Source organism: Balearica regulorum, chromosome 6 (genome assembly GCF_011004875.1).
Source record: "Balearica regulorum gibbericeps isolate bBalReg1 chromosome 6, bBalReg1.pri, whole genome shotgun sequence".
Lineage (NCBI taxonomy): Eukaryota > Metazoa > Chordata > Aves > Gruiformes > Gruidae > Balearica > Balearica regulorum.
The window spans coordinates 41,187,287-41,212,467 of record NC_046189.1 but is presented as its reverse complement, the minus strand read 5'-3'; the positions used below and the strand labels follow the sequence as shown (position 1 = coordinate 41,212,467).

At 38.8% G+C, this 25,181-nt stretch overlaps 2 protein-coding genes across 3 annotated transcripts in view; one reads left to right on the top strand and one right to left on the bottom strand.

Annotated features, from left to right (window-relative positions):
* Positions 1–25,181, top strand: part of RBM43 (RNA binding motif protein 43) — an 88,854-nt gene that overhangs the window by 5,921 nt on the left and 57,752 nt on the right. The window lies entirely within an intron of this gene.
* Positions 1–25,181, bottom strand: part of RIF1 (replication timing regulatory factor 1) — a 34,700-nt gene that overhangs the window by 1,644 nt on the left and 7,875 nt on the right. The window contains exons 7-33 of one of the 2 annotated variants that reach the window (XM_075757348.1): positions 22,946–23,038; positions 22,723–22,861; positions 21,234–21,385; positions 20,315–20,435; positions 19,205–19,378; positions 18,843–18,953; positions 18,540–18,602; positions 17,498–17,598; positions 17,005–17,091; positions 15,304–15,377; positions 14,998–15,178; positions 13,872–13,979; positions 13,483–13,632; positions 11,952–12,051; positions 10,643–10,907; positions 8,941–8,983; positions 8,418–8,620; positions 8,132–8,231; positions 7,634–7,777; positions 6,850–6,992; positions 5,960–6,049; positions 5,824–5,878; positions 1,735–4,518; positions 1,075–1,215; positions 718–795; positions 503–618; positions 29–182 (exon numbers count right to left, since the gene is read on the bottom strand). In XM_075757348.1, coding sequence (XP_075613463.1) covers positions 29–182; positions 503–618; positions 718–795; positions 1,075–1,215; positions 1,735–4,518; positions 5,824–5,878; positions 5,960–6,049; positions 6,850–6,992; positions 7,634–7,777; positions 8,132–8,231; positions 8,418–8,620; positions 8,941–8,983; positions 10,643–10,907; positions 11,952–12,051; positions 13,483–13,632; positions 13,872–13,979; positions 14,998–15,178; positions 15,304–15,377; positions 17,005–17,091; positions 17,498–17,598; positions 18,540–18,602; positions 18,843–18,953; positions 19,205–19,378; positions 20,315–20,435; positions 21,234–21,385; positions 22,723–22,861; positions 22,946–23,038 — 5,970 coding nt within the window. The remainder of the gene's footprint in view (positions 1–28; positions 183–502; positions 619–717; positions 796–1,074; positions 1,216–1,734; positions 4,519–5,823; positions 5,879–5,959; positions 6,050–6,849; positions 6,993–7,633; positions 7,778–8,131; positions 8,232–8,417; positions 8,621–8,940; positions 8,984–10,642; positions 10,908–11,951; positions 12,052–13,482; positions 13,633–13,871; positions 13,980–14,997; positions 15,179–15,303; positions 15,378–17,004; positions 17,092–17,497; positions 17,599–18,539; positions 18,603–18,842; positions 18,954–19,204; positions 19,379–20,314; positions 20,436–21,233; positions 21,386–22,722; positions 22,862–22,945; positions 23,039–25,181) is intronic. The other variant, XM_075757349.1, reaches the window with a different exon arrangement.

Sequence of the window (25,181 nt, the reverse complement as noted above, 5' to 3'; positions counted from 1 at the left end):
CTTTTTGTGTACTAAAATGAAACTTTACCTGTTGCTCATGATATCCTCTAAGAGCTTTTTTGACATTGGAAACTTTTGGAGAGCGGATGGGAAGAGTTTTGATTTCCGATGCTGTCAAAGTACTCAGATCACCCACTGTCTTAATGTTCTTTGCTCGAATGAGCTGCCCCAAACCTCTGGCGCTGAAGCAGGGGAGAAAGAAAAATGGTTTGTTACGCGAGAACTTGCGTGCTCTCTGCCTGACGGGGTGGAGCAGAAGAAATCTTACGTGAGTGCCAGTTCACATGCGCCTAAGTGTAGGAAAACCAAAATTGCTCCTGGGTGCAAGCTTTTCATAGTCTTCCAGAAAAGACAACTTGAATAATTCCAAAATAGATAAGTGTCTCCCCACCAAACCAACCTCCCTCCTTTTAAAAATGTGGCAAAAGATGTCTCTGTTGTAGGTTCAGTAAGAATTCAGTTTCTATTAAAATGTGATCTTCAAAAGCCACAATCCACTTACCATATGTTTGATGTAATCTGAGGTAAAATGACATCAACTGGTGCTTTGCAGCCAACTAGGGCCGGATACACGCATTCTGTAGGGCAAGGCAGTGATTCCTTTGCCATTTCCGTGATCTTGAATAATACAGGAAAATCATTAAATTAACTACCACACAACTGAATACAGGAGAAAAAAAAAAATAGAAGAGATACATGAACCAAAGCACTTCTTACTAAACACTTCTTTGAGCTCTTAAATTTAGGGTTACGAGATCCTGGGGACAGAAATCCTTTGGTTGGAGTGGTAATAGGCTGGATAGAAAAAGAGGAAAAAATCTCTCTCAGGATCGTAGGAATTCAGTTAACCGTAAGATTCTAGTTACGTAGAGATCTCAGAGTGCGTTTAATCTTCAGAGAGTAACACAATGAGTCAGGCTAAAGCAGTTACAACTGTTTCTTACACTTACTGATTCTCTGCTCTTACAACTGTTTGCAAGTTACTATGAACATACACTGAAGCAACGTTACCTATGATAAATGAGAAACACGAGTACTTACGACATACAGAAAATACGTTAACAATTAATTTACCTTAGCCTGGATATTAGATAAAATTTTAAGACTTCGGGAAGATGGTGAAGAAGAATGGGATCTAACAACAGGACTTCTCCTATCTATGTCATCTGCCAGTCCTTCTTGATAAATTGGGTTTGCAAAAGAGACTCGACGGATCTGTTTTTAGAGAGAAGGAGTTTTTATAGAATGAACTCAAACCACCACACGCTGGTGAAGTCAGTCTGAGGAGACAAAATAGCTCAGTTTGAAATAAGTCATTAAAATCCTGAACGACATGGAAGATGTTTCTCCCAAGGACAGAAACCACGGCTTCCTTGTTACTAACGGAAACATTAAATACATTTTGTAAAAAGCTGCTCCAAATCCAGTGGTAAGACCCCAACGTGCGTACCGAGGTTCTGCAGAACATCTGCTGCACTGCAACCCAGGCAGCAGATTAGACCCTGGCGCTCTGTTTTGAAAATGAAACTCCCCACCCGGAGCCTCCGTAAAGCGAGTGCTGGGACACTGCAGAAAGAAACCTGTCAGCCTGCAGCTTCAGCATAAGATCACTTAGAATGAAAAAAGAATAGTCAATAATTGAACATATTTGGAACTCCTTTACGACAGACATGGTTACACATCCCAGTTACGAACTGAATGAATTGTATCACAGAATGAATCGCATCACATTACCTTATTAGCAGGTGAGAGGGAATCATCATCTTGATTTCTTTTTACACCTCTCTTTAAAATACTCGTGGATGGAGAAGCTGAAGGAGACCACATGCAGCGTGCCTGCATACCATTAGGGCTTTCATTAACTAACACTAAAGAATCCTGACCTTCCAGCTTTTGAGGTGAATCCACACTGTTATTTTCTACTGCGTTTTCTTTGTCTAAGGCCACGTTTTCAGGCACTGTAATTTCTATTTCCACTAATTCCTCCTTCATCTCTTTATCCTGAATAATGCAAGTCCCTCCTACAGCATTCTCAGCTTCTTCATTATCATCCCGATTGCTTTCTAGCTCGTTCATCTGTATTTTCTCAGGTTTGCTAACAACAATCAGTGCCTCAGGTATCTCCTCCAGTTGTCCATTCTGACTTATTTCCTCATTTTCCATGGCTGGTCCTTCACTTTGACTCCCTGCAGCCAGGGAGCTGTCACCAGGCTCATCAGAAACACGCTCAGACAGACACTGCTCGGCTCGGTCAGTCTCGTCAGCAGGTTCTTTCCTTTCCACTAAGAAGTCAGTAATTTCACCTGCTACACACTCTGGATTCTCTAGATCCTCCTCTGCTACGCTATTTCCTTGCAGGTTATCTGAAGACGTTCTCTCTCTTTCCAAGATAAAGGCACTGGGTTCCTTCGGAGGATGTAACGGAGTACTCATTGCACACGGTGCCATGGACAAGCCCTCACCAAAATTTGAATTGCCAGACATCTCCGATGTATTGACAGACGTCTGAGCTGGGCTGGCCGGGGGCTCGCTCAGCTCAGGCGTGTTCTCTGGTTTTGAGTCAGTGAATGACGTTACTCGCTGCTTTGACTTTATACCACAGCACTCACAGTTCCTTAGTCTTTTCAGCCTTTTGCTTCTTTTGCGCTGACACTCGGGTACTTGCATAGAGGAAAGATCCCCGCTGGAAGCATTTGCTCCAGGTACATATTCAGGCAGAGCAGTTGAACAACAGTCCTCTGTGTGTGTTTGCTTCTCAACATGTTTGTTTTCCTCTGCTGCTTTCAAATCTTGATCAGATACAGGTGGGTTGGTGAATGATTCCATCAACGTATCACTCTTGGGTTGTTCCACATTTGCATCCTGGCCCTCAGGTGAACTCTTTGAGCTGGCAGATCCCGCAGCTTTGCCTTCATCTGTAGGAGTTACTTGGTTTTTCAGGTCACACGGTTCAGATGTCAATGCCATATCTGTGCTGACCTCACAGCTCAGTTCACCTTTATTTGTTTCCAACAGATTCTTTGTTTCATTTCCCTGGGAAGACACCTCATGGCTACAGCTTCCTGGCTGTAGATCTTTCAATTTACCCTCCAGAGAATCACTTCTATTTTTCACTTTTGCAGATTTTTTCTTCTTTGTGCTTTCTTCCTTGGTCTCAGAGCCATCAGCCTCTGAATTTTCTATGCTGGAAAGCAATCCCTGGGAAGCTCTTCTTGTGTGGTATCGTGGGCGTTCCAACTTCTGACCGACTGTATTCGAACTACAGTCTTGACCTTCTGTGTCAGTCTTCAAGTTGTCTTCCGACTTTGCACTTTTGTTCACTTCCTCATCGAGGCCCCTTGGAGCAGGAGACTCCTTTGAGCTCAAGTCCTCTGCAGCAGCTCTCTCGGGTAGCTTGCTTTCTTTTTTATTTGAACTTTCTGTAGTTTTCCCAGAAACTGCTTTCTGCTTTTGAGGTATGTTATCTTTAGCCTGCGGCACCTTCTTTTGCCCAGATTTTTCCTCCTCTTTACGTCTGTCTCTCTTTTGGTGGCCATCTTCCTTATCTTGGCTACCTGCTGGACTGTCTACGGTTTCTGACCGTCGCCTTGAAGAACGTCTCAGCATTTTCTGATTAGGAGACCCATGTGGAACCTGACTATCGTCGCCTGTTACCTGGTCAGATGGCACGGTCATCTCTGGGGGTGTATTTTCTTTAGAATCCATATCTAGTGCCTGGACCTTTTCCATTTCTGCTATTGTATCTTCAATTTTTTTAATTTCTACTTCCGTAGAATAGAGAGCTTGGGACTGAGCAAGGAGAACATTTTCCACATCTTCTATTGTAGAAGACAGTTCCGGACTATGTTCCGTACTGCTGGAGGCAAGAGACTCTTGTGCACTTTTCTCTCGTTCTGACCCAATTAACAACTTGGACTGCTTATTTCCTTGGTGCTCCATCTTACTCTGCCTGCGCGTTAGCCTTCGTATCGCAGTAAATAGCTGTTCAGGCTCGGATTTTGAAGACTTTTTATTTTCGTCTCCAGGTTTTTCTGGTTTAGCACTAGCTTTGCAGACATTTGTATTTTCCTGTTTACTTGTCACAGGAGCACTCGCAGCTGTCTCCGACAAACTGCTTAACACTGAAATGCTGAAGGGTCTGTTCTCTGAACTACCAAATTTCTCCAATGTAATAAAAGACTGTCGCCGGCTCGCAGGCTGCGGTGTCCCAGAAATTATATCACTTGATGTTGAACTGTTGCTGACATTTGAAGTGTTTTCACTCCCTGCTAAGGGCTCCTTTGAAGCGGTTTCCACTGCACTTTTTTCTAACCCCTCTCCAGCAGATGGCTCCTCCGGAATGATTTCAGCTGTATCCCTTCTTGACCCTCCCTCACTGTTTAAAGCTGAGCTCTCCACTCTGTGAGTAACAGATGACTCTCTCACACAGGCAGCGTTCTCAAGAGGATTATCTGATTTGCAGTCCTCTGCGACTTCATCTGATTTGGTGGTGCATCCTTCACTCTCTGCATTTTCTTCCTGTCACAAAAATATGAACAGCAAAGTATTGTAGTTTTGCTATGAATATAGTATTAAAAAACCAGCTCTGATGGAACAGAAAACACCACACCCACAAGGTTTTGCACACCACTCTTCCTTCAAATTATTTTATTATCTGTCCTTCAGTGGTTATAAGAGACAAGGATTTTTATCTTTTAATCTGAAAATATTAAGAACTGCAAAAATGTTTTATTTAAGTTTTGCAGAAGACATTAAGAAACCTACTACTAAAACAGTTTTTATGGGAAATCTGCTGCATTTTACCTACTGTCCGTTCATACTAGAGCTGATCAAGCTAGCTGTTTAGCCAACTCCTCTCCAAAAGTGAATAGATCTATATTTAGGATTTACAACTTTCTCCCCCCCAAAATCTGCTATTTAATCCCCCTCAAGCCCTCACAGCTTCATCCAAAAGCAGTTCAGACTGTGGAAACATAGCTAAGCGGTTTAAAAGCATGGCCCACTAGAGTAATAGAGAAATCGACATTTTTTAAAAAGTCGCTTTCACTTTTAAAAGCAAAAGGAGTTCCAGAAAAACATGATACAGGCCAAATGCATCTGCTACGGGAAAAAGGTGTTAACGGAAGAGAAGCCAACAGCATCACGATTCCCAACACAAAGCTAGGAGATTAAACAGTACTTAGAGCAGCACCGCAGGAAGTCACAGCAAGTCTGCGCTACTGCTTTTGGGTACTTTGTTTTCCTCCCAATAAAATATTAGTCAGTGGTAGCGTATACACACGACAGATCCCTGAGTCCCTATGGTACCTGTAGCTGTGTAACAGAACAAATATATCCACACTAAAACTAATTATATAGATGCTCCCATTTTGAAATTATGTCAAAATGCTTAATGATTGGCCCTTCCTAGTGTAAGTTATATAAACAGAACACAGCACAAAGAATGCTGCGCTGGTATGACATGCAAACCTGGCGATGAGAATGAAATACAACCCACAAACACTGTCAGTGTATTCTGTAGTCACGGAGCCTACGTCAGTATTATTCAGATGTGGAAAAAAAAAAACAGCCCAAGAAAATGAAGATATTCTCAGAGTTTTACAGATTAATTGATGCAGAGAAAGGAAGTTATTCCTGTGAGCCAATACATTTGGAGGTACATTTTTTTCGCTTGAAGAGTTTCCAAATCAATCTTAAAACCACATCATGGCCAGTAATCAAAGAGTTTTTCCATTAATTACCAGAGCTACTAATATGAAGGAAACATCCCTGGTATGGTTATAATTCTGATATCTTAATTACCATTAGACAATGAGAAATTACCTGAGGCTTGTTTTTAGTATCTTCTTTTGCATTTTCTATTAAAGATGGTTTTCCCCTAAAATAGAAGTTACTTTAATTAGCAGTATAGCAGAAAAGGGGGACACCTTTAACGCATACACTGGCCAACTTTACTTACAAAGAATCTTCCTGGCTTTGAGTATACTGAGAAAATAAGGTAGTGTCTTGTGATGTGTCCAAATTGTTGTACATGGCAGGAATACCAACTCTGAAACAGATCCAGAAATGGTAAATCAGACTTTTTTTTAAAAAAGAAAATAAGGACAGGGTAGCGTAACGCATTCGTAGCGGGAGAGCAGATACTTGTGTGGATCAGACTGAACTTCCAAACTCTGCAGAGCGCTCCAACCACAAGACGCATCCAAGCGGGGACCACTGCACACAAAGCAGGGCAGTGCTACCGACCAGGCTGCCTGACCGTGCGCTCCGCTCCCTGCTCTGGGCAGGAAAGTCACAATATCGCAACCGGCTGCTACAACCTCACACTGCAACTGGCAGAGTGAACTGCAAAGCAGATGCACCTTGTGCTTTATTTCCTTATTTCAAGGCCAGTATTTTCAGTTGTGTTACATCTTTTTTGACTTCAAACATGCTTTTGGGGAAAAGAGCTGTGATTGGGATCCCACTCAGCAAAGAATTCATCGATGCATGCTAACTATATAATCCAGCCGAGTTCCTGTCAAGCACCACTGTGAACACGCTTTTGTAAAGGGCTCTGGTAGCCACCCATGTACAGAAAATACTCTAAATATTTAATTTTCCCACATGAAAAGTGAGGAAAATGTAAAGATTCCCTTGCAATTAAGGTGAGTCTTGGGAACATCCTAATTTCTGATACGCTGCTGACATAAGACTTCTCTTCATTGTTAGCTTTAAACTTTATAACTTGTATGGAAGAGTAAGACTTAATTACCTATAGTAGTCTGAGATGTAGGAATTGAAGTTATGTCAATTTGACATACTCAATGTAATGATGTATCACATGAAGTTTAAAACAGAATTACAGACCTCTTTGACCTAAGTACTTCTTTTTGATGTTCTGTCAATATTCTTGCTTTCGTTTCTAGAGGAATAAACACAAAATCCACAGATTTCTCCTCTTCCAGAAGTATCTCACTTTTAGTCTTCAAAGATGAAAATTCTAGTTTCAGCTACAGAAAGGAAAAAAAAAGCTGGATGAGAAACAATAGAGGAATTGAAAGTGTTTTCATAGTTCACATACCGCCATCCTAAATGGAACAGTTCTCAAATAACCACAGTTCTTTCAGCAAGTTCATTGGCAGAAATCCCTCAGCAGGTGTCACGTTTCTTCGTGATTTTTCCCCCAACACTACCACCTGGGAGAGGCTCTGCCACCCCTCTGCCGTGCCCTGAGGAAGCTTCAGCACGGTTATTATTTACTGTTCCTGCCTCAATCAGTGATTCCTTAAGAATACAGCAGTGACAGACTGGAGCACACAGCACAAGTCTGCCACAACCAAGATCCCCCTCAACACCTGAGCCAGTCACAACCTGCAACCAAAGCGAAGTGTGAATTTTCAATCTGGTTGCCACTCCTCCCATCCATCAAGCAGCCTTCCGTGACCCTTACAACTCAGCAATCTGTAAAGTTATCGGAGAATTTTAACAGGAAAATTTAATTAAAGCATGCTATATAGCGTACCTTTGAAAGAAAAAGGTCAGGATCACTAAGTGCTTTAATTTTTCCTGAGAATTTACAGCAGTATACCAGATGTTCTGCTGCAGACTATAATGGATTTCATTCTACGACGCCTGTCTGTAAACACCTTACCTTTGCAGATGTTACTTGCACATTACTGGACTTGTCTTTTACTTCGTTTTTTAGTTCGCTCGTCTGTGCCAATAGAGAGTCTCGTTTTTGACCCAGCTTTACTTCCATTCCGCTTATCTTCGCATCCAGCTGTGAATTTTCCGTCTATTGGAATAGAAATACACTGAACATGTTATATGAAAAAAACCCTCCAAGCTCCCAAACCCAACTTGAGATGTATTAAGTTCTACAACTAAATTGCCCCACACTCCCATTTTCCTTTAAATTATGTAGAGGACAATTTAAAAAACCTCATTATTTCAAAGAAGCTAGTAGAAGCCAAGATTTAAAATGCATGAACTGTTAAGAACCAGCTCAGTCTTATGATAGTGATTACCCAGCATAGTTTATCATCCCAAATGTGAAGGCCAATCACAGTAAAAATCAGAACTGACCTTCCCACTACCTTATGATGTCATACACAATGAAGCACCTGTTGGTGGTCAACAAAATATTTACCGCATCAGAGAATGGGCCGCTGTACTCTTCAGCTATCTCGATGTTTTCAAAACCAGGCAGCAAGAGCGGAATTTTCTTTTTGACTTGGCTTAACACAGATCTGCTCAACAAAACAGAATTTTAAACTTATGGAGAGGGAGGAAGTACACAACAAGACCAGCAGATATCCCAGCTTGCACAAAAAGCAGAATACAAATGGTAACCAGAACAATATCAATTCATTTGTACATAACCGGAGATTGTCTTCCTTTAAAAATACATAAATATTAAAAAATATGTAGCTTACTTTAACTCTTCTGGGTATGTTAATGACGCAGTCTTAGCAAAGGTTGCATTCCAGAAGTTGGCACACTGGCTGCGGATCTGTTTACTCTTATGCCGAAACGCCACACAGAGCAATGGGGAAAGCTGCTCTAGCAGTTCGCTGTTGTAAGAGCCCGTGCAGTGAGACTGCAGACACACGATAATCTCAGCCAGCAGTTTTTCAAGCTGAGGGAGGGAAGAAGCGATAGGTTTTTTTATTTAATTCAAGTATTGCACATATTCATTATTTAAGTTAAATACATTATTTTAAACATAATTATCCCATAGAATAGTATGGCCTGAATAAACAAGTTTAAATGCCACACCACACAAAGTCTAATAGCTAAGCTTAGTGGTCCTCCCCTTAGCTACCATTACAGTAAAAAATAAATCATTTAAAAATTAAGTCTCCATCTTTGTTACTTTATTTTAAAACACGGGCTGAATGGCAAAACTCTAGTGTCACACATTTTCCCAAACCCCAGCTATTTCTCTAGCAAATTTACCTTGTTGTTAAGATTACTGTATACTTTAGATACATCAGCAAGCCTGCCAAAACAAACAAAAAAGTTTTATTTTCCTGCCTCATTTATCCCAAGCACAAGAATTAACACACACACACACTCAAGCACTGCACACTCGTTATAGTTCAGTTTGATGACATAATGTTGTGGAACAAGCCTCCCATTTGGCAACTAAAAAAATTACCTGATGTAAATAGTTTAAAGGAAGCTTATCCTTTAACCCCCACTCATACACTAACTTTAAGAGAAACTAACAAAGATCGATAGAAATTAGTACAAACTTACAATTAAAGGTTTTCTTACGATGTAACTTCTAACTGCCTTCTTTGTGTTGCTCTTAGCCCTCTCCCCAAACAGATTTCCCAAGTCCCATAGATATCTGCATTAAAAAGCTGAAGTACCACCTAAATGAAGTAATTTCACATAAATAAATCCCTAGGTACACCATCCTCAAAAGCATGAGAATCTGCATTTACTAACTCAAGAACCTGAAGAGGTTGCCTTCCTTTAAAAACCTATATCCACTGCTCACTTCTCCCTTTTAATGAATAATTTTAAGAAAGACAACACTCAAACAAAGGCAGATGAGATGGGAGATGGAGAGAGGTGGCGTTCGACTCAACCTTACACAGGAATGAGTGGATTCTTGCCTCTGAGACAGGGACTCCTGATGAATTTTAGATTAGTCCTGCTTCAGGTTTCAGTAAAAACTTCAAGAAAACCTTTACGGGTGGACTGGCAGCATCCTATCGTATCCTCCCTCCCCCCAAAACACTCCAAGCCGTACTCCACTTCTTGCCTTTATCCTGAGCGAAGTGTACATCTCTTGCATCATCAACTCAGCGACAAGCCTCTGCCACCCCCCTCCCACCAAGCCCCTAATAATCTCATTGCGTCTGGGGAGAGAAGGCTACAACAATTAAAAAAAATAAAAGGAAAGCTATGTGCAAAAGATAAAGTGCATCGCAACGAACAAGTATTTCTCAGTACTTCCCTCTGCTTAAAAACTTAAAGGATTTTAATGCACTTCAACTTATTTTATTTCCTACAAAACATTATGCAGTTCCCACCCACTAGAAAACAAGTTACTGTTAATAAGTATCTGCAGTGAAAATAAACAGCAGGTGGAAACCAAACACTTTAGTCTTGCAGAGATGACACCACATTCACTCTACAGAGACAGGAATTTTAAATACCAAGCTTTCAGAAGTCCTACAGGTTTCCTTTCACGTACGACTAGGTAGGTGTGCTTTTATTTCTAAAGCCAGCATTACAACGGAGGCTGCTACTCACACCTGCATTTTTTTGAGTCTCGCCGGAACTCGGCGGAGGGCCAGGCCATGCCAGTGCAGCGATGTTGCTGGCCCCCACCTCAGCCCAGGGACACCACACACGCAGTCCCCGCACCCCAGTTCTGACGCAGCCATTGTAGAAAACAGCAGAAGACCAACGCTTTCTGCAGCGTTTGGGTGCCGTACAAAATAGTACCTATGAGCTAGGCCCAGTCTAGTAAAATACATGGTGCTCTTGAAGGTGAAAGACTTGGCAGGAGTTGAACAATTAGTGCCAAAGCTCTGAAAAACCCTGAGCTGTATTTACACTGCTTGCTACAGACCACACAAAATTTCACCAATACGCAGCAATACAATGAATCCAGTTTTCCAACCGTTCTTAAAATACTCACTTTGTTTTTTCATAAAACACTGCCAGGGGTTTTGAAAAAATTGCAAACATAGTCCCAATCACTGAAGGCAATGAAACGTGGCTGATGATGTTGTGAAGAATAGCAATAATTGAAGGACCAACAGAGACCAATGTTTCTGAACAGATTTCTTTGGAACTGAACACATGGAAAGAGTTTAGTAACATCACCAGGAGTTTAAACAGAGATGCAAGCTTTCCAAGGGGTTCCTTTTTCTTCTTAGACCAGTCTGTAGGTGTCTGTGGAGCTAACATTCAAAAAAAAAAGAAAAAAAAATTTTTTTTTTTCTCCTATCTAGCCAAAATGCATTACAACAAAACAGATCGGAACTTTCTGTCTACATGAGAAATAGAACTTTGATTCCCAAACTCTATCTACATACAAATAATTTAAAACCCAACAGAAGCCACACATTTTTAATGCAGAATTTTAGCATACCACTACAGATATGATTCCTATTCCTCTTATTTATAACTGTGGTTGTTCATACAAATGATGATGCTTTTACATCTCTTTAATGCTTACTTGCAAAAGGACAGCAACCACTCCAGAGATAGCAGCTGATACGCATAAACTGTTGAACGGGTGAGGAGGAGGGAAGGGGAAGCATCAAGTTTAATCAGTTTGTTTATTTCTAAGTGAGGTTTCCATCATGTTTTTCCTCACCAACACTTCCAATTAAAGCACTTCATTCTTTCAGCAGTCCAACACGATGTCTCACTACTCTAATAAATTCATATGAGGCAGAGAAATTGTAAAAACCTTAATTTTGTAAATCACATCTTCAGCTTTAATAGTTGTAAATGGGAGTAGGCAACAGAACAAAGAACATTTTACATGCAAAAGCCTTTTATGCAGGTATTACATAATTAGACTGTGGATTACGATCAAGCATTACTGCTTCAGATCATGTTTGAGCAGAGCAAAGCAGCAGATTTCACGTGCATAGATGAAATCATAGCCAAAAGATCAAATACAGCTTCAGAAATCAGCACTGTTTCACAGTGAACTGAAAAGTGGCCTCAACATTTACATCAATTTCAGATGTATTTTTGTCAGTAACTACTCAACTGCTCAAACAGAAAAAATCCAATACTCAAATATGCATAAAGGATAGTATTTTTAGTTCCTTTTTATGATTTTTTTTTTTTTGGTCAATCCCTTCAGTGCTTAGATAATACGTATAGCATATACTATCCTACAGTCATCACTTTGACATCAACAACAACTCTAATTTTCAACCAGCTCTGGAAGAAAGACACAAACCCCCAATATTCAAGTATTTTCTTACATCTATTTTTTGGCTGATATTTAGTACCATATGGTGCAAAGTTGATGCAGTCAACCATAACTGATACAGTGTGGGTGAGACCATCCATCATTGAAAACATCTGAGGAGGAAACAGAAGTCATCAGTAAAGCCCAAAAGAGCAACAGTGACAGAAAAAAACCACGTTGGCCACTGAGGACAGCAATACAAACAGCTTTTAAATTTAAAAGTGGATGAAATTTGCGTGCATTTTCAGGTAAGATTCAGGTAAGATCACATTTTAAAATACACACATTTACACAAGCTGAAGACCAAGGCTTCCCATCCTATACAAACAAGACACAAGCACATGTACTATCTACAGAAGCAAAACCAGCAAGAGGCAGCTGTAAGAAGGTGTTAGATCTAAGAAGATGCACCAAAAGTATTATGGGTTCAAGGTATGAGCTCTCTAGCAAAACATGTTACCAAACATCGGTGTGTGCTTAAGTTCAGCTACTGTACAAAGCCTGATTTATGGGAAAAGTCACTGTAGGCCTAACGATGAGGTTGTCAGTAACATTCAGGAAGCACGATGGATTCCTAGTACTCACAGAGATGGGTCAATCTCCCCCCCCCCCAAATCCATCACAAAATTCTTCTAAATAATGCTCCCTCCTTGCTTTTAAAAGGAACATGGATATTGTGGGCCAAAAAAACAGTTTGGTTTCAACACAACTTACATACTGAAGATCTAAATTGTTTAAGTTTGACTTGTTTAATAATTATTAATTTTTGAAAACTGAAGTTTATCATCAGGATACAGCAGCATCCAAAGGAAGTGATAATGACATAATACTCCAAATTCCAAGTTTTCTAAACTCCAGTTTTCTTTCTCATCTGCTTCTTATTTATTCCTTTCACAGTATTTTTTCAAAAAAGTGAACTTTAAGCAGGAAGGATTTTATGTTCCAACGCTGATGTACACTGACACATACGGACATTCTACCTCCCCATATGATGATGTGGGCTTGCGAATGGGCAAGACAGATAGTGTAAAGGCTTCCTCTTTCAAAATCTTTCTCTTTCAGAAAGCTTTAGAAGTAAAGCCTTGACAGTACCAGGAAAGTAGCAAATTATGCCCTCTGAATGCTACAGTGCTACTCTATCCTCCTTCCTAATCAAAATGCCTAGTTTGTGGTATTTGTTAATTTGACCTGAAGTTACTTTATATATATACACACACACACTTCAACTGGACAAATCACATTTACCATAGTGATGACATTCACTAAACCATTATTACTTAAAGAGTTAAAAGACAGATCCAAGACTGCTTAACTGCTGTTTTAATATTTAAGCTTCACAATTATTTTTACTCTCTTCTTTCAATCCATTTCTAGATCAATTCCATTCCTGTTAGTAAAAAGTGTTTTGTCACCGCTTTAAGTCTCACCCAAACCACTTTAAGTTACAGAAAGTACATTAGGGTTTACAATAGTTCCTTACATCTAATTTAAAAATATATCTACTAAAGTATTTATATAGTTCAATATCACTAGTTTATACTCACTACTGGAGTTTCACCTTCTAGCCCAGATATTATTTTGGCACAAAGTTCTTCACAGCATACGTTTTCTTCTGCTGTTGCAACCAAAGCAGCACAGCGAGCAAATGCTCTGTACAGGTCTGACCAAGTGCGCAACAAGGATTTCATAGTTGGCTTTAACAACAGAAAGAAAAAGTTTATAAATATCAACGTCTGTGCATAGAGATAAAAAACTTGCTTTAAGTTTTCTTTTTCTGTCAAAACCTATGTAACTCAAGAATTCCAACCCTGAAACAGTGGTCCAAGGTATATATGTATTAGTAACAAACTCTACTCCAAGATTATCAGATAGTACTTTATAGTTTTTATAAACCCCACGTTGTTTCTAATCAATGTTATGCATTCGCTGTTACCTGTGGAAATTCCTGAATGGGAAAGATATGTGATACTGGTAGCAGCAACGCGCTATAAACAGCATTGAAGTTGTGTTCCAGTGCATCACCCTGATTTACTTCATTAGTCTGCAGTGAGAAAACAATGTTCTGGTTAAGGAAGCTGCAAAATTTAGATGACAAGTAAGGCTGTTCTAATTACATCTATTTTAGACATAAAATCTGTGCAAGCTAAATTGCCAGTGGCATTTTGAAATTAGCTATTCTCAGTTTTTTCAGAGTTCAATCTGATCCTTCTATTTAGGGAGATAAAAAGCACTGTTTCTTACTTCCAAAATAACTTAATTCCAAGAATAAAAACAATTACTTAGAAAATGTTGTATGTATTTTTTACTTATTTCAGTTGCAGTAAGTAATGACAGCAACCTACTTAAAGCACCTAAAACTTTTTCCATAAATTGTTCGATTTTTAGGTTTAATGAGGATTAGTTCAACAACTCCTACATCACAGTCAATGTACTTCTAGTAAGTAACCTGCAGAACCTGTTGAATATTCCAGTTTATGCAGCTTTCATTAGGACTTCTGATCAAGAAGTCTAACACTAGTAAGAAACACTGTTCTAATTACGTCCTGAATTTCCCAACTTGGTATTTATTATATTTCCACGTAAAAGAAACAAGCTCTTAGTATTTAAAAGTTAAGAGGTTCTGGAGGGCAAGTTTCCAGCCTTTGTAGCAGCAAGACTATGCCAAAGAGTGAAGGCTTCAAGCCTATAACATGTTTATCATCTTAAAAGGAGAAAAACATTCCAAACACTGTGTCCAGTACAGTGTTGAAGAGTGATCATTCTTACCGACTGGAATCACTTTAAACTACACTTTGGGTCACTACTCCACTGCTGCCCTTCGTCCTATTCCACTGCAAATGCTCATACTTCAGTTAGGGACTTTTTTTTTTTTTAAGGAAAAAAAAAAAAGCTGCACACATTCCAGTTTCACAAACACTACCAAGGTTTATGTCATTTTACCATCAGCTCAAGACATGTAAATTCCTAAAAATACATTAAGATAAAAGATCAGCACAAAGTTTTCCCGTGTTTTTTCTTGGGAGGCGGGAATGGGGAAGAGAACAAAAAAGCCACCGTACCCGATTAATCCATTCGGTTAGTGGATTAACAACGATACTCCACATTCTCCAAAGATGTTCCTTATTGTCCACTTGCTTTGCACTCTGACTAATAATGCAGATCACAGATTCACTGAAAGCCAGTGGAGAGGTAGGCCCAGACAAAACATAACCCACGAGTGTTTCTAGAATTACAAAGAATCTAGGGAAGAAAGTTAAATAGGTTAAATAGTTAAAAAGATACTTTTTTTCAGATGAAGTTAGGAAAAAACTTCTATAAAGTCTTAAACTATGGGAAGCCAATTATAAACAAACACCACCACATACCTCTCATCTGTTACACAGCATTCCAAAAGGTTATTATGGAAAGGCAGCTGAATTAAGAACAAAGCTGGTGTTCCCTTGTAAGAGAAATTTCAGAGGTCAAAACAACATATGTACATTGATCAAATGAAACAGTTGCCTCATGTATCTACACACTTTATTTAACTATGAGCCAGAAATTTGCAATTATTGAAAGCTGTCAAAAATTGTCAATTCTAACACTTGAAAATAAAAATGAGAGGGAAAGCTGGAAACCTAAGCTTCTGCTAGATCCCGGTGCTTCAACAGAATACCAATTATACTATAGTTCACAGCTTTTTAGTCATTACTGCCTCGAAATTACATGCACCACAGTAAGGTAGGTGTAGATAACACAATCGATGCATATCGTGATACCTGGAACACGATGGAGCAACCTGTGATTTGCTTATTTCAAGGTTTCAGCAAGACATCTTTTGGACAACCTCTCTTAAAAATCTATCACAAGTATTTCAGGTTCTCTAGTGTTAAAGTATTTAACAAAATGCATTCAATACCTGCCAATTAAAGCTTCAACCATATTAAAAAAGTTCTGATTCTTGCAACTAAGTCAGAAAAAGCCTCCAAATGTAAACAAAACACCCAGGCAAAAAGCTGGGAGGAATTTTTAGAGTTAAGCTCTTAAGCCAGTTCTGGTAGTTTTATACTATTCACTTGAGTTGAAGCATTCGCTTCCTCTATTACACTTAGGTCTTCTCTCACAGACGTTTGTCTGCTTTTAAAAGCCTCCAAATGCATTCCATGCACTCCCTGGCTAACAATGTAAACATTTAGCTACTTCCATAGGCCAGAAAGCTCTATCTCCACTGCTGCAAAATAAACAAGTTGCCCCTATCTACTGGTGCATGTAGGAGAAGAGCTGATCATCACTCCATTTTAAGTCTCTAACCAACCTTCTGAATTTTTAATAAATCTAACTGGTAGCATGCTCCTACTTAGCCTGCTCTACCCCAAAACAGACACCCACGAAAGTGTCATTTCAGCCTTTTCTCATAGGTTATTTTTTGCAGTTATTTTCTAGATCACCATCATCCACTTCCCCCTTGCAACGCAGTGCTTGGAACACAGCCTAGCACTCCAGTTGGGGCTCAGTAGGACCAAAGCAGAACAGAGTAGTTCTCACTACTAATGAATACCGCCACTGGTTCTGCAGTAGACTATGGCCAGTAAGTTCAGGCTTTAGTTCTCTAAGACTTCTGAACTTTTTCTGAAATAATGCTGTCTAGCATGATATTCTCTGCTTTGCTTCTGTGCATTTAATTTTTCCTGAGGAACAACACTTTCTACCTTTCTTTAAAATACTTCGCTCTACTAACTTCAGAACATTTCCCCAAAACATCAGGTCTTAGTACGTAAGTAGTCCTACACAGTCTCACTATGCTGTCTCCTCGCAAAGTATCTGAGACCTCTATTTTAAATCATAACCTGAACATGAGAAACCCTCTCACAGTATTTTCAGCATATCCTTTGTAGCTATAAACAGTTAAACTACTCATCAGAAGTGAGGGCTGGAAGCAAAGTCTGCATTCTGCAACACAGAAAAACATGGTTTCCTGAAAGGTCTGGATCTAACTACTTATGAAATGCTCTGTACGTTTCTGCAAATGACATCCTAATGCATTTCAGCATAATAAAGACAAAGTTCTGGAATGAAGTCAGACTTACATTTAAAAGATCCATATCAGCAACCTGATAAGCTGGTGACCCCAATACTTTTGGGGGCAATTCCTTAACAGTAATATCAATGAGGGACTAAACAGGGGAAAAGAAGAAAACATTGTAAATATTTTTTTCCTGAGGGCTCAAATATTTTAAGTAACAGTACAAGTAAAAGCAAAATTGTAACAATTATTTCCCCTTAGTAAAAAGAAAAAAATCCATTGCGAAATGAACTGTCCTTTGAAGCAGAAGGTTCTGGTAGGAGAACCATGTACCCAATTCTGTGAACATTGCTGATAAATCTGAAAAAAAATTTTAGACAGAAACTCTTAAGTAACACTATGTCATCTGACAAGAACTGCATAACTTACAGTTCGTACCAAAAAGTTCTCTCTTTTAAAGAGACCATTCTGGTAAGTTAGATACAAAAGGCTGCTACCAATCAGAATCTAGACCAGCAAAAAAAGTGAGATTTAAAACACAAACCCACTCAACTTACCAGTATTTTCTGCACAGGAAGAGAATTTGATTTAACAATGTTTTTTAAGGCCTGGAGCAACATAGTCAGTATTTCTGACCCTTGCTTTTCTTTCTTATTTCCTAGAATAAAACATATTTACAGTTAGAGCAGGACAAAGTAACAATCACTCTGACCATCATTTAAAACTTAAATATAATGTACTGTAAGATCAAAAAACTCCACGTATCTTTATAAGCATATACCAAATACTTAACAGATTCAGACACCAAGTCTCTGCTCTGAAGAACAGTGTAACCAAAAAGTTTAAATAAAAACTCTTTAAGTTTTATTAGTAAAATGGAATCACCTTTGTATCACTAAAAAACCTTAACTTCAACATGCTAAAGAGAGCTGTGAAATTTTGCATTCGTCCAAGCCATGCACTTCATTTCTCTTACGCCTTTCAGTTACATCTTTCAATGTAAGAGACTTCATTATTAAGAATATTCTGGATTTTCAAAGCCTTTACAGAGTAATGGGACTTTTTTTTTTTATAATAGGAAACATCTTACAGATGTGTAAAAGACATTATATTTACTATGGAATAAAATTTAAGAAAAAAGGCAGCCACAGTTGCATAACAAAGACTTTATACTAATTTGAGTAATATGCTGAATGTCTCAATTTCTCAATACCAAAGACCTGAAGTAGGATTTTATTTTTTTATTTTAAATTGCAAGATTTCTTCAGCAAGAAAAGCAGTTTAAGTGCTCTTTTATGTCTGACTGCTACATGCAATACAGCTGCAGCCATAGGCTACTGTGCTTCCCTAATAAGCCTCACTGGATCAGAACAGTATGATAACGTCACACAGACGTAGGCATTGTGGAAAACATCAGTTGTTGCTTCAAAAACAAATACTGATGATGCCTAAAACCAAGTTTTGCCAGCATTGAAGCAAATACTACTTAAGGTCTAGTCTTAAAAAACAAAAAAACAAAAAAACCCCAAACCACAACAACAACAAAAAACCAGGCTCTAACTGGTCAGCAATTACAAATAAAAAAATATACTTTTTTACCTGATTCAATAGCTGTTTTTACATATCCATTTATGTCCTTCCATATAACATTCAGCATACAATCTACAAGATAGCATAAATTTTTTATTCAATTTGTAATAAAAAACATTAATCAAGACTTCAGTTAAAATACAAATGGTGTTCAATGCAAGCTAAAACTGACATAAGCTTTCAAACCAAGTCAGACCAGTTCTATTTAACGTCAAGACTAGAATATTACAGGAGGTGATTATTTTTTCTTCAGTTTCCCTCCCCCACTTTATTTTCCAGATAAGAAATCAAGTTTCCCCACTAGATTCTTACCAGGAACTTCTTTTCCAATTGCAATAAAGCCATCCTGAACTGCGTTTATAAGCGTGCTGGCATGCTTAGAAAAAAAAGAAGGGCTACTGATAAGTGGATGCTGGAGCGGCTCTAGGAAAACAAAAAAACATGTTCTGTAAATCTGTTATTTTGCAGTCTACTGGTAAGATAAGCCTTAAAAATAATAAAGTATATATGTGTACTTGCAGCCTTTAACATAAAAACAACTTTTAATATTGAAGATAACAACAGTTTTATACATTTAAAGCATTTCATGCTAACAGACATCTTTAAATTCAACAAAACTGGCAATTTCAGATTACATGAAGTTACTTTAAAAAAAAAAAATACAAGTCATATACCTAAACTAAGCACAAGTTTGTTTTGCTTAGCAAAATCTAAAACCTCTGGTCCCATCAAGAAGTGAAGCAGCATTTCAATTCCCAAAAGCTGAATGGAAGGAATCACCACCACGCCTGCTGTACTAGAATTCAAGTTCATCCGTGGCGTGACTGGACTGACAAACGGGTAAGGACCTAAAAGAGAGGAGAAAAATGACATTGCAATCAAATGAAAGGAAAGATCCAACAGCCGCAAATCCCAAAGTTAACATGAAAAGAACAGATCACAGAGTAACGTTGGCTAAAAGGGACCCCAACAGCCAGATACCTGGCACACACTCCTATTACATAGGGTTTAACATCACAGTTATAACCATGTATTTTAAAAGTATAAATATCTTCCAAAGATTGCAAAATCTCAGGTGCCAAACTTTATTTTGGCAACAAAAGTCTCCATGGAAACTGTGATTATACAGCAAGTTACATGCTACACTATATATTAGTTGTATAGCAACTCTACTGCTATGAAAGAGTTACCTCAGTTACCATCTCACGGAACTAAGATGAACTTTTTTTTTTTAAAAAAAAAGGAAGGTGTACACATCTAGGACACTTTCATAACATAACTGAGGCTTCTAATTGCAGCAGTCTAGAATTACCCAAGCTGTGAATGCTAGGCTTTCCCTACAGAGAAGAAAAAGAGGCAGTTCCTTATCTCAGGCATTTAGATGTAAAGTTCAAGTAGGTGTGACTTCACAGGTAGAGTACAAACATTATTGATGTATTATGTCACTGGTTTACTATTCAGGCAGTAACTAAAAATGTTATAGAAATGAGAATAGCATATATAAATAGCATGTATACATGAAAAACTAAGTCTCAAACCAAAGCTCCCTTGCAAAAGAGAACACAATTCAGGACATTAAAACTGGTCCTCAACACAATTTGATTAGCTCAATTTTGTAAACTGGAAATACTGACTACAACAGCCTGATTTTATCTAACGAACATGCAGAAGAATTACTGTTTGCAATAATAACATATTGCAAATGAAAAAACCTAGCACATTAAATAGAACAGATTACTTGCTGCATCTAGAATGTTGCTGGAAACAGGCTTGTACTTTAATACCTGATTTATGTGTAGGGGTTGCCGAGGCTAAACTTTGGTTGGCTGTTACACGTGAGGGAGTTCCTTGCAATGCAGCAGAAGAATCTAGACTTAAAGTACTTTGGATTAATGGTACACAAACCTGCAAAGATATCAAACTCAGTGAAAATAGGTATGACAAGCCATAAGCCACAAAGAACTATATGTTTCAAATATCTTACAGACTGTACAGTTGTTCGCAGTATCAGTGTTTCAGAGTTTCTGGGTACTTATAACAGTTTTTAAGATGCTGTATAAAATGTGCATACTGATACATAAATTATAAATGGCTAGATTAAACAAAAACTCATCTTAGAACGATGCAACTGTACCTTATCTAAAAAAGTAGATTTTTTTTCTTTACTCCCATTCTAAAGTTTAATTTTATGAAATTCAGGAGCCTAATAGAAACATTACGTTCATTCCAGTTGTAATGTGAGTAGCTACGAAACGCCTGGATCATTTTTCTCTGTGCATCTTTCTAAATATTTTTCTGATCTTCTCAGTATGTTTTCCCACGGCACTTTCCAAAGCACACACTGGCACAGTGAAAGGACCAAGTGGCCCTCACACAATGTCTTTCTGCTCACTCTTGCTGTGCACTCACTGGAGATTTTCAGAGATGCTCACGTGACGCACAGATATACCCTCAAATCTTTAGGAACTTTAAAAAGATTGCCCATACAGTCCCAAGTGCTCCTACTGTATTTAACATATACACACAGCGCACACAAATACACAAATCAGATTTGGTTCCTTAAGACAGTTTTATTTTAATAATAAAGTCCTGAAGAAGGACTGAACAGGTATAGAATAAGTTATGGTAGCAAAGAGGGGACTTCGCTTCACACACTCAACATAGGCTAAGTGATTATGCTAAGACTATTTTCAGTTGTGTTACCTGTTCAAAGTTTGCAGGCAGCTGAGGTCCCAGCCTCATGAGTAAATACCACCAGACCTCCAGTTTTGTCAGTGCCAAAGCCTCTGTTCTCACATGGATAGAGCTCAGCGGCTGCATTAGCAATTTCAGCCTTTTAGCACTGCACAATATATCTTGAAGATAAAAAGGTGTATTTAAGCAACACAAATAGTCAAATCACAGAACAACAAAAAAGATAAATTTTTAAACCATTAGGTTTTTTTCCTAATATATTTTAGCTTAAAATTCAATTAACAACAATTTGCAAAACTAAAATACATAGCAAATGCACCGATCTGTCAGACTATTTTACCGCTCTAATTGTTGTCTAGAATGACCCTGGAAATAGCAAGTATTTCTTTCCAATACTAAGACTAAAATGAAATCTACTGCATACCACCATAAACAGAAGGAAATTCACTCCTGCTCACTATGTTACAGTCCTACCTGCCACAGTAAAAGAAAACCCAAACACTTAAGATGTATGTGCATTAACACTGGATGAGAATGAATGACCTCAAATACAGTATTCTGAGGCCACAAATGCTCATTTCCACTTTAGTCAAAATAGCACAGCATGTCTGGACAGAGGTTTGCTTAAGCCCATGCAAGTGTTCAAAGAAGAGAAAAGCTTTTAGCCAGCTCAGCAGCATCAGAACCTGTCCACCTGCAAGCCATAAGAAACTGCTGACGGAGACTGCTTCTGCAATGTGCAATCCTTATTAGCTGGACTGGAATACGCACAATGAACGCCAGTTGAGCCGTGGATTTTATCTTGTAACAGAAGCAAATCTCTTGTTAATTAATTTATGGGAAACAATGGTCAGAACAAATGACCAGATAAGAAACAAATTAAAATGACAATTTAAGTTAAATTCAGCTAAAATAAGAAATGTCCACGTTTAGCTTTCTCTTCCAGACACACAGTAAGGAGAAGCACAATCAAGGTAAAAAAAATAAATAGTGTGCTTTGACACAGCTAGGCTGAAAAAGACTTGTTCAAGTCTCAGTTACACCTTTAAAGCAACTTTAACACTTGTAGAATCCTGAAATGTTGCTCTTCTCCAATTAATCCACACAGTCCAAAATAAGATCTACAGAACGTTGTATTCTCTATTTCATTGCTGGTTGGATGAATTAAAGCATTACAAAACAAAGGTTTGTTCATTTTATTCTACTCATTTCTCCTAGCAGAAAAATTAAGATAGAACTACTAATCAAACTGTCACTTTTCTTTAAAAAAACAAATCAAAACCTTGAATTTTATTTATGTATATACACACACAGTATAGACCACCGTGTGTGTGTGTATATATACACACACAGACACCACTACGTATATACCACAGATATACTATGTGTATATCCAGTGGCATGTACCATGGCACCGACCACTATTAGACAGAATATTCTGTTCCAGATGTAAAGTGACAGTAGTCAAAACAATTCAGGTTAACTTTTTTTAATCTACCTGGATTTAGAGCAAAATTATCTATTAGACTCTTCCATGCAATGAAGGCTATTTTCTTTACCACTGGTGAGCCACTACGAAATCCAAGTTCCTCCAGTTGCAGCAATGAGTTGATAAAACTGCCACTACGATGCAGAGTCTGAAGATAAAGAAGTTCAAGATCAAGATATTTATGTTGTCAAAAATTCCTCCCCTAAAGATTCATTACTGCTTTTCTGCTTACCTTTCCAAGTAATTTGACAAACAGGGGCCATAATTTTAACACGTAAGTCTCATTTTTTGTAGAAAACAATTTCTGAAGTTCTGAGATTAATTTCTGCAGACAGAAACAAACATAATTTCTACAAGAAATATATTCAAAGTATTCTAAAAACTACATACTCATACCAATGTCTGGAGACACAACCAACCTGGAATTATGCTATTTCTAGATCACAAGGATTGAATTCTGCACCACATAGCATTTGCTGGTAAATCAGTCGAATGCCGCTACCATCCGATTACCTTCTTAGTTGAAGTTTATGGTTGGTTTCCATTATTCTGAGAGTGGCAGCCAACAAATCACAATCCATTTCCTTAAATACTTGTAGTCTTTTTAACTCTGAAGTCAAAATACACTGTGACCCTAAAACCCACCTTGTTTGTTTGAGTTTTTTGGTAAACATACTTAACCTCAACAGTAAGGCAAAATAAATAAGCCTACAGTTCTGGAAGTGAAGAGGAACATGAAAAGCTTCATCAGAAAGACCAAGGGGGCTGTTGCTGAATGGGGTAGAGAATCTTTTAATGGACATGGAAGATGCTGAGGTACTCAAATACCTGTCTTGCCTCCATCTTTACTCTCAGGCCTCCAACATCTGTCTCCCATGACCTTTGTTGCTGGGCACATAGGTATTACCCGTGGTAGAGAAGAACTGAGTTGGGGACTACTTAAGTAAACGTGACACATACAAATCCATTGAACTCTACAAGGCATATCCAACGATGCTGAAGGAGAAGGCCAATGACACAACGAGGCCACAACATTATTTCCGGAGAGGACACCGCAACTGGTAGAGATCCCCAATGACAGAGTAGGGCAAAACAAATTTTATGCCAACTTTCAAAAAAAAAAAAAAGCAAAAGAGAGGATCCAGGGAATTACAAGCTAGCCAATCTCACTCCTCTGCCTGGAAAAATTACGGAGCGAATTCCCTTGGAAGCCATTTCTAGGCACATGGAAGAACAAGAAGGTCCTTATGAACAGCCAGCATACTTTTAGCATGGGCAGAGCCTGCTTTTCCAATATGACTGACTTCTATGAGGAAATGCCTGGTTTTGCAGATGCAGGGAGCACAGCAGATGTTCTCCACTCCAACTTTAGCGAGGCTTTTGACACAGTCTCCTCTAGTGTTCTTGCAGCCCAACTGGGGAGATACAAACTAGTTAGATGACACGGTGTGTGGCTGGATGGCTAGGCTCAAAGGCTGGTGGTTAGCAGTTCAGAGCCCAGGTTATGTGTGGCATTTACAACAGGCCAACAAGGGCTGATATTATTTAACACAATCAATGATGGGGGAGAAAGAATCAGTTGATGAGCTGGAGTATGAGGCTACTCAGGGATCTTCACAAGCTTGAAAAATGGACTGACAGAAACCTTACAGAATTCAAAAGCAAAGTCCTTTAGATGGGGATAGATGCACTGAGGACTCACAGGCTGTCGAACAGCCCTGCAGAAAAAGAGGTGAGGGACAAGAATTGTAACGTTCAATCAGGAATGTGCTCCTGCATACTGAACTGCACTAGCAAGAGCACAGGAAGCAAGTCAAGAGAACTGACCCCTCTACTCGGCACTCATCAGATCACCTCTGGAATACTGTACCAAACTTCGGGCACTGAAGTACCATAGCTACTGGGAAACTGGAGTGAATCCATCAGAGAGCCACCACTACGGTAGTTAGGGAACAGAGTTCATGCCAGAAGAGCCAGGCTTGTTTAACTTGGGGGGGGGAACAATATAATTGCAGTTTTCCACTACTTATAGCTGGATTACAAGGAAGAGGCCAGATGCTTCAGAGAAGTACTGAAAGGAAGGACTGGAGGCCACAGACACAAGTTTCAACAAGGCAACTCCTACTTCAGCAAAAGGACTGACTTTTTTACCATGAGGGTGGTTAAGCACTGGAAACAAGCTGCCCAGACAGGCTGTAGAATTTCCATCCTTTAACATATTCAAACCTCAGCTGGACAAGGCCCTGAGCAATCTGGCCATACCTTCAAAGCTATCCCTGTTTTGAGTAGGAAGCTAAGCTAGACAATGTGAGTTACTGCCACACAAGTTCTGCTGATTCTAATTTGGTAAGCAATTTGTCTCTAAGAGACAATAAAAGTTGAATGATAGTATACGAGTTAATGCTATCAAGACAGGTGCTTCAAGGTTATTTAAAAAAGAAAGTTATTTTCCTGATCAACGATTCTTT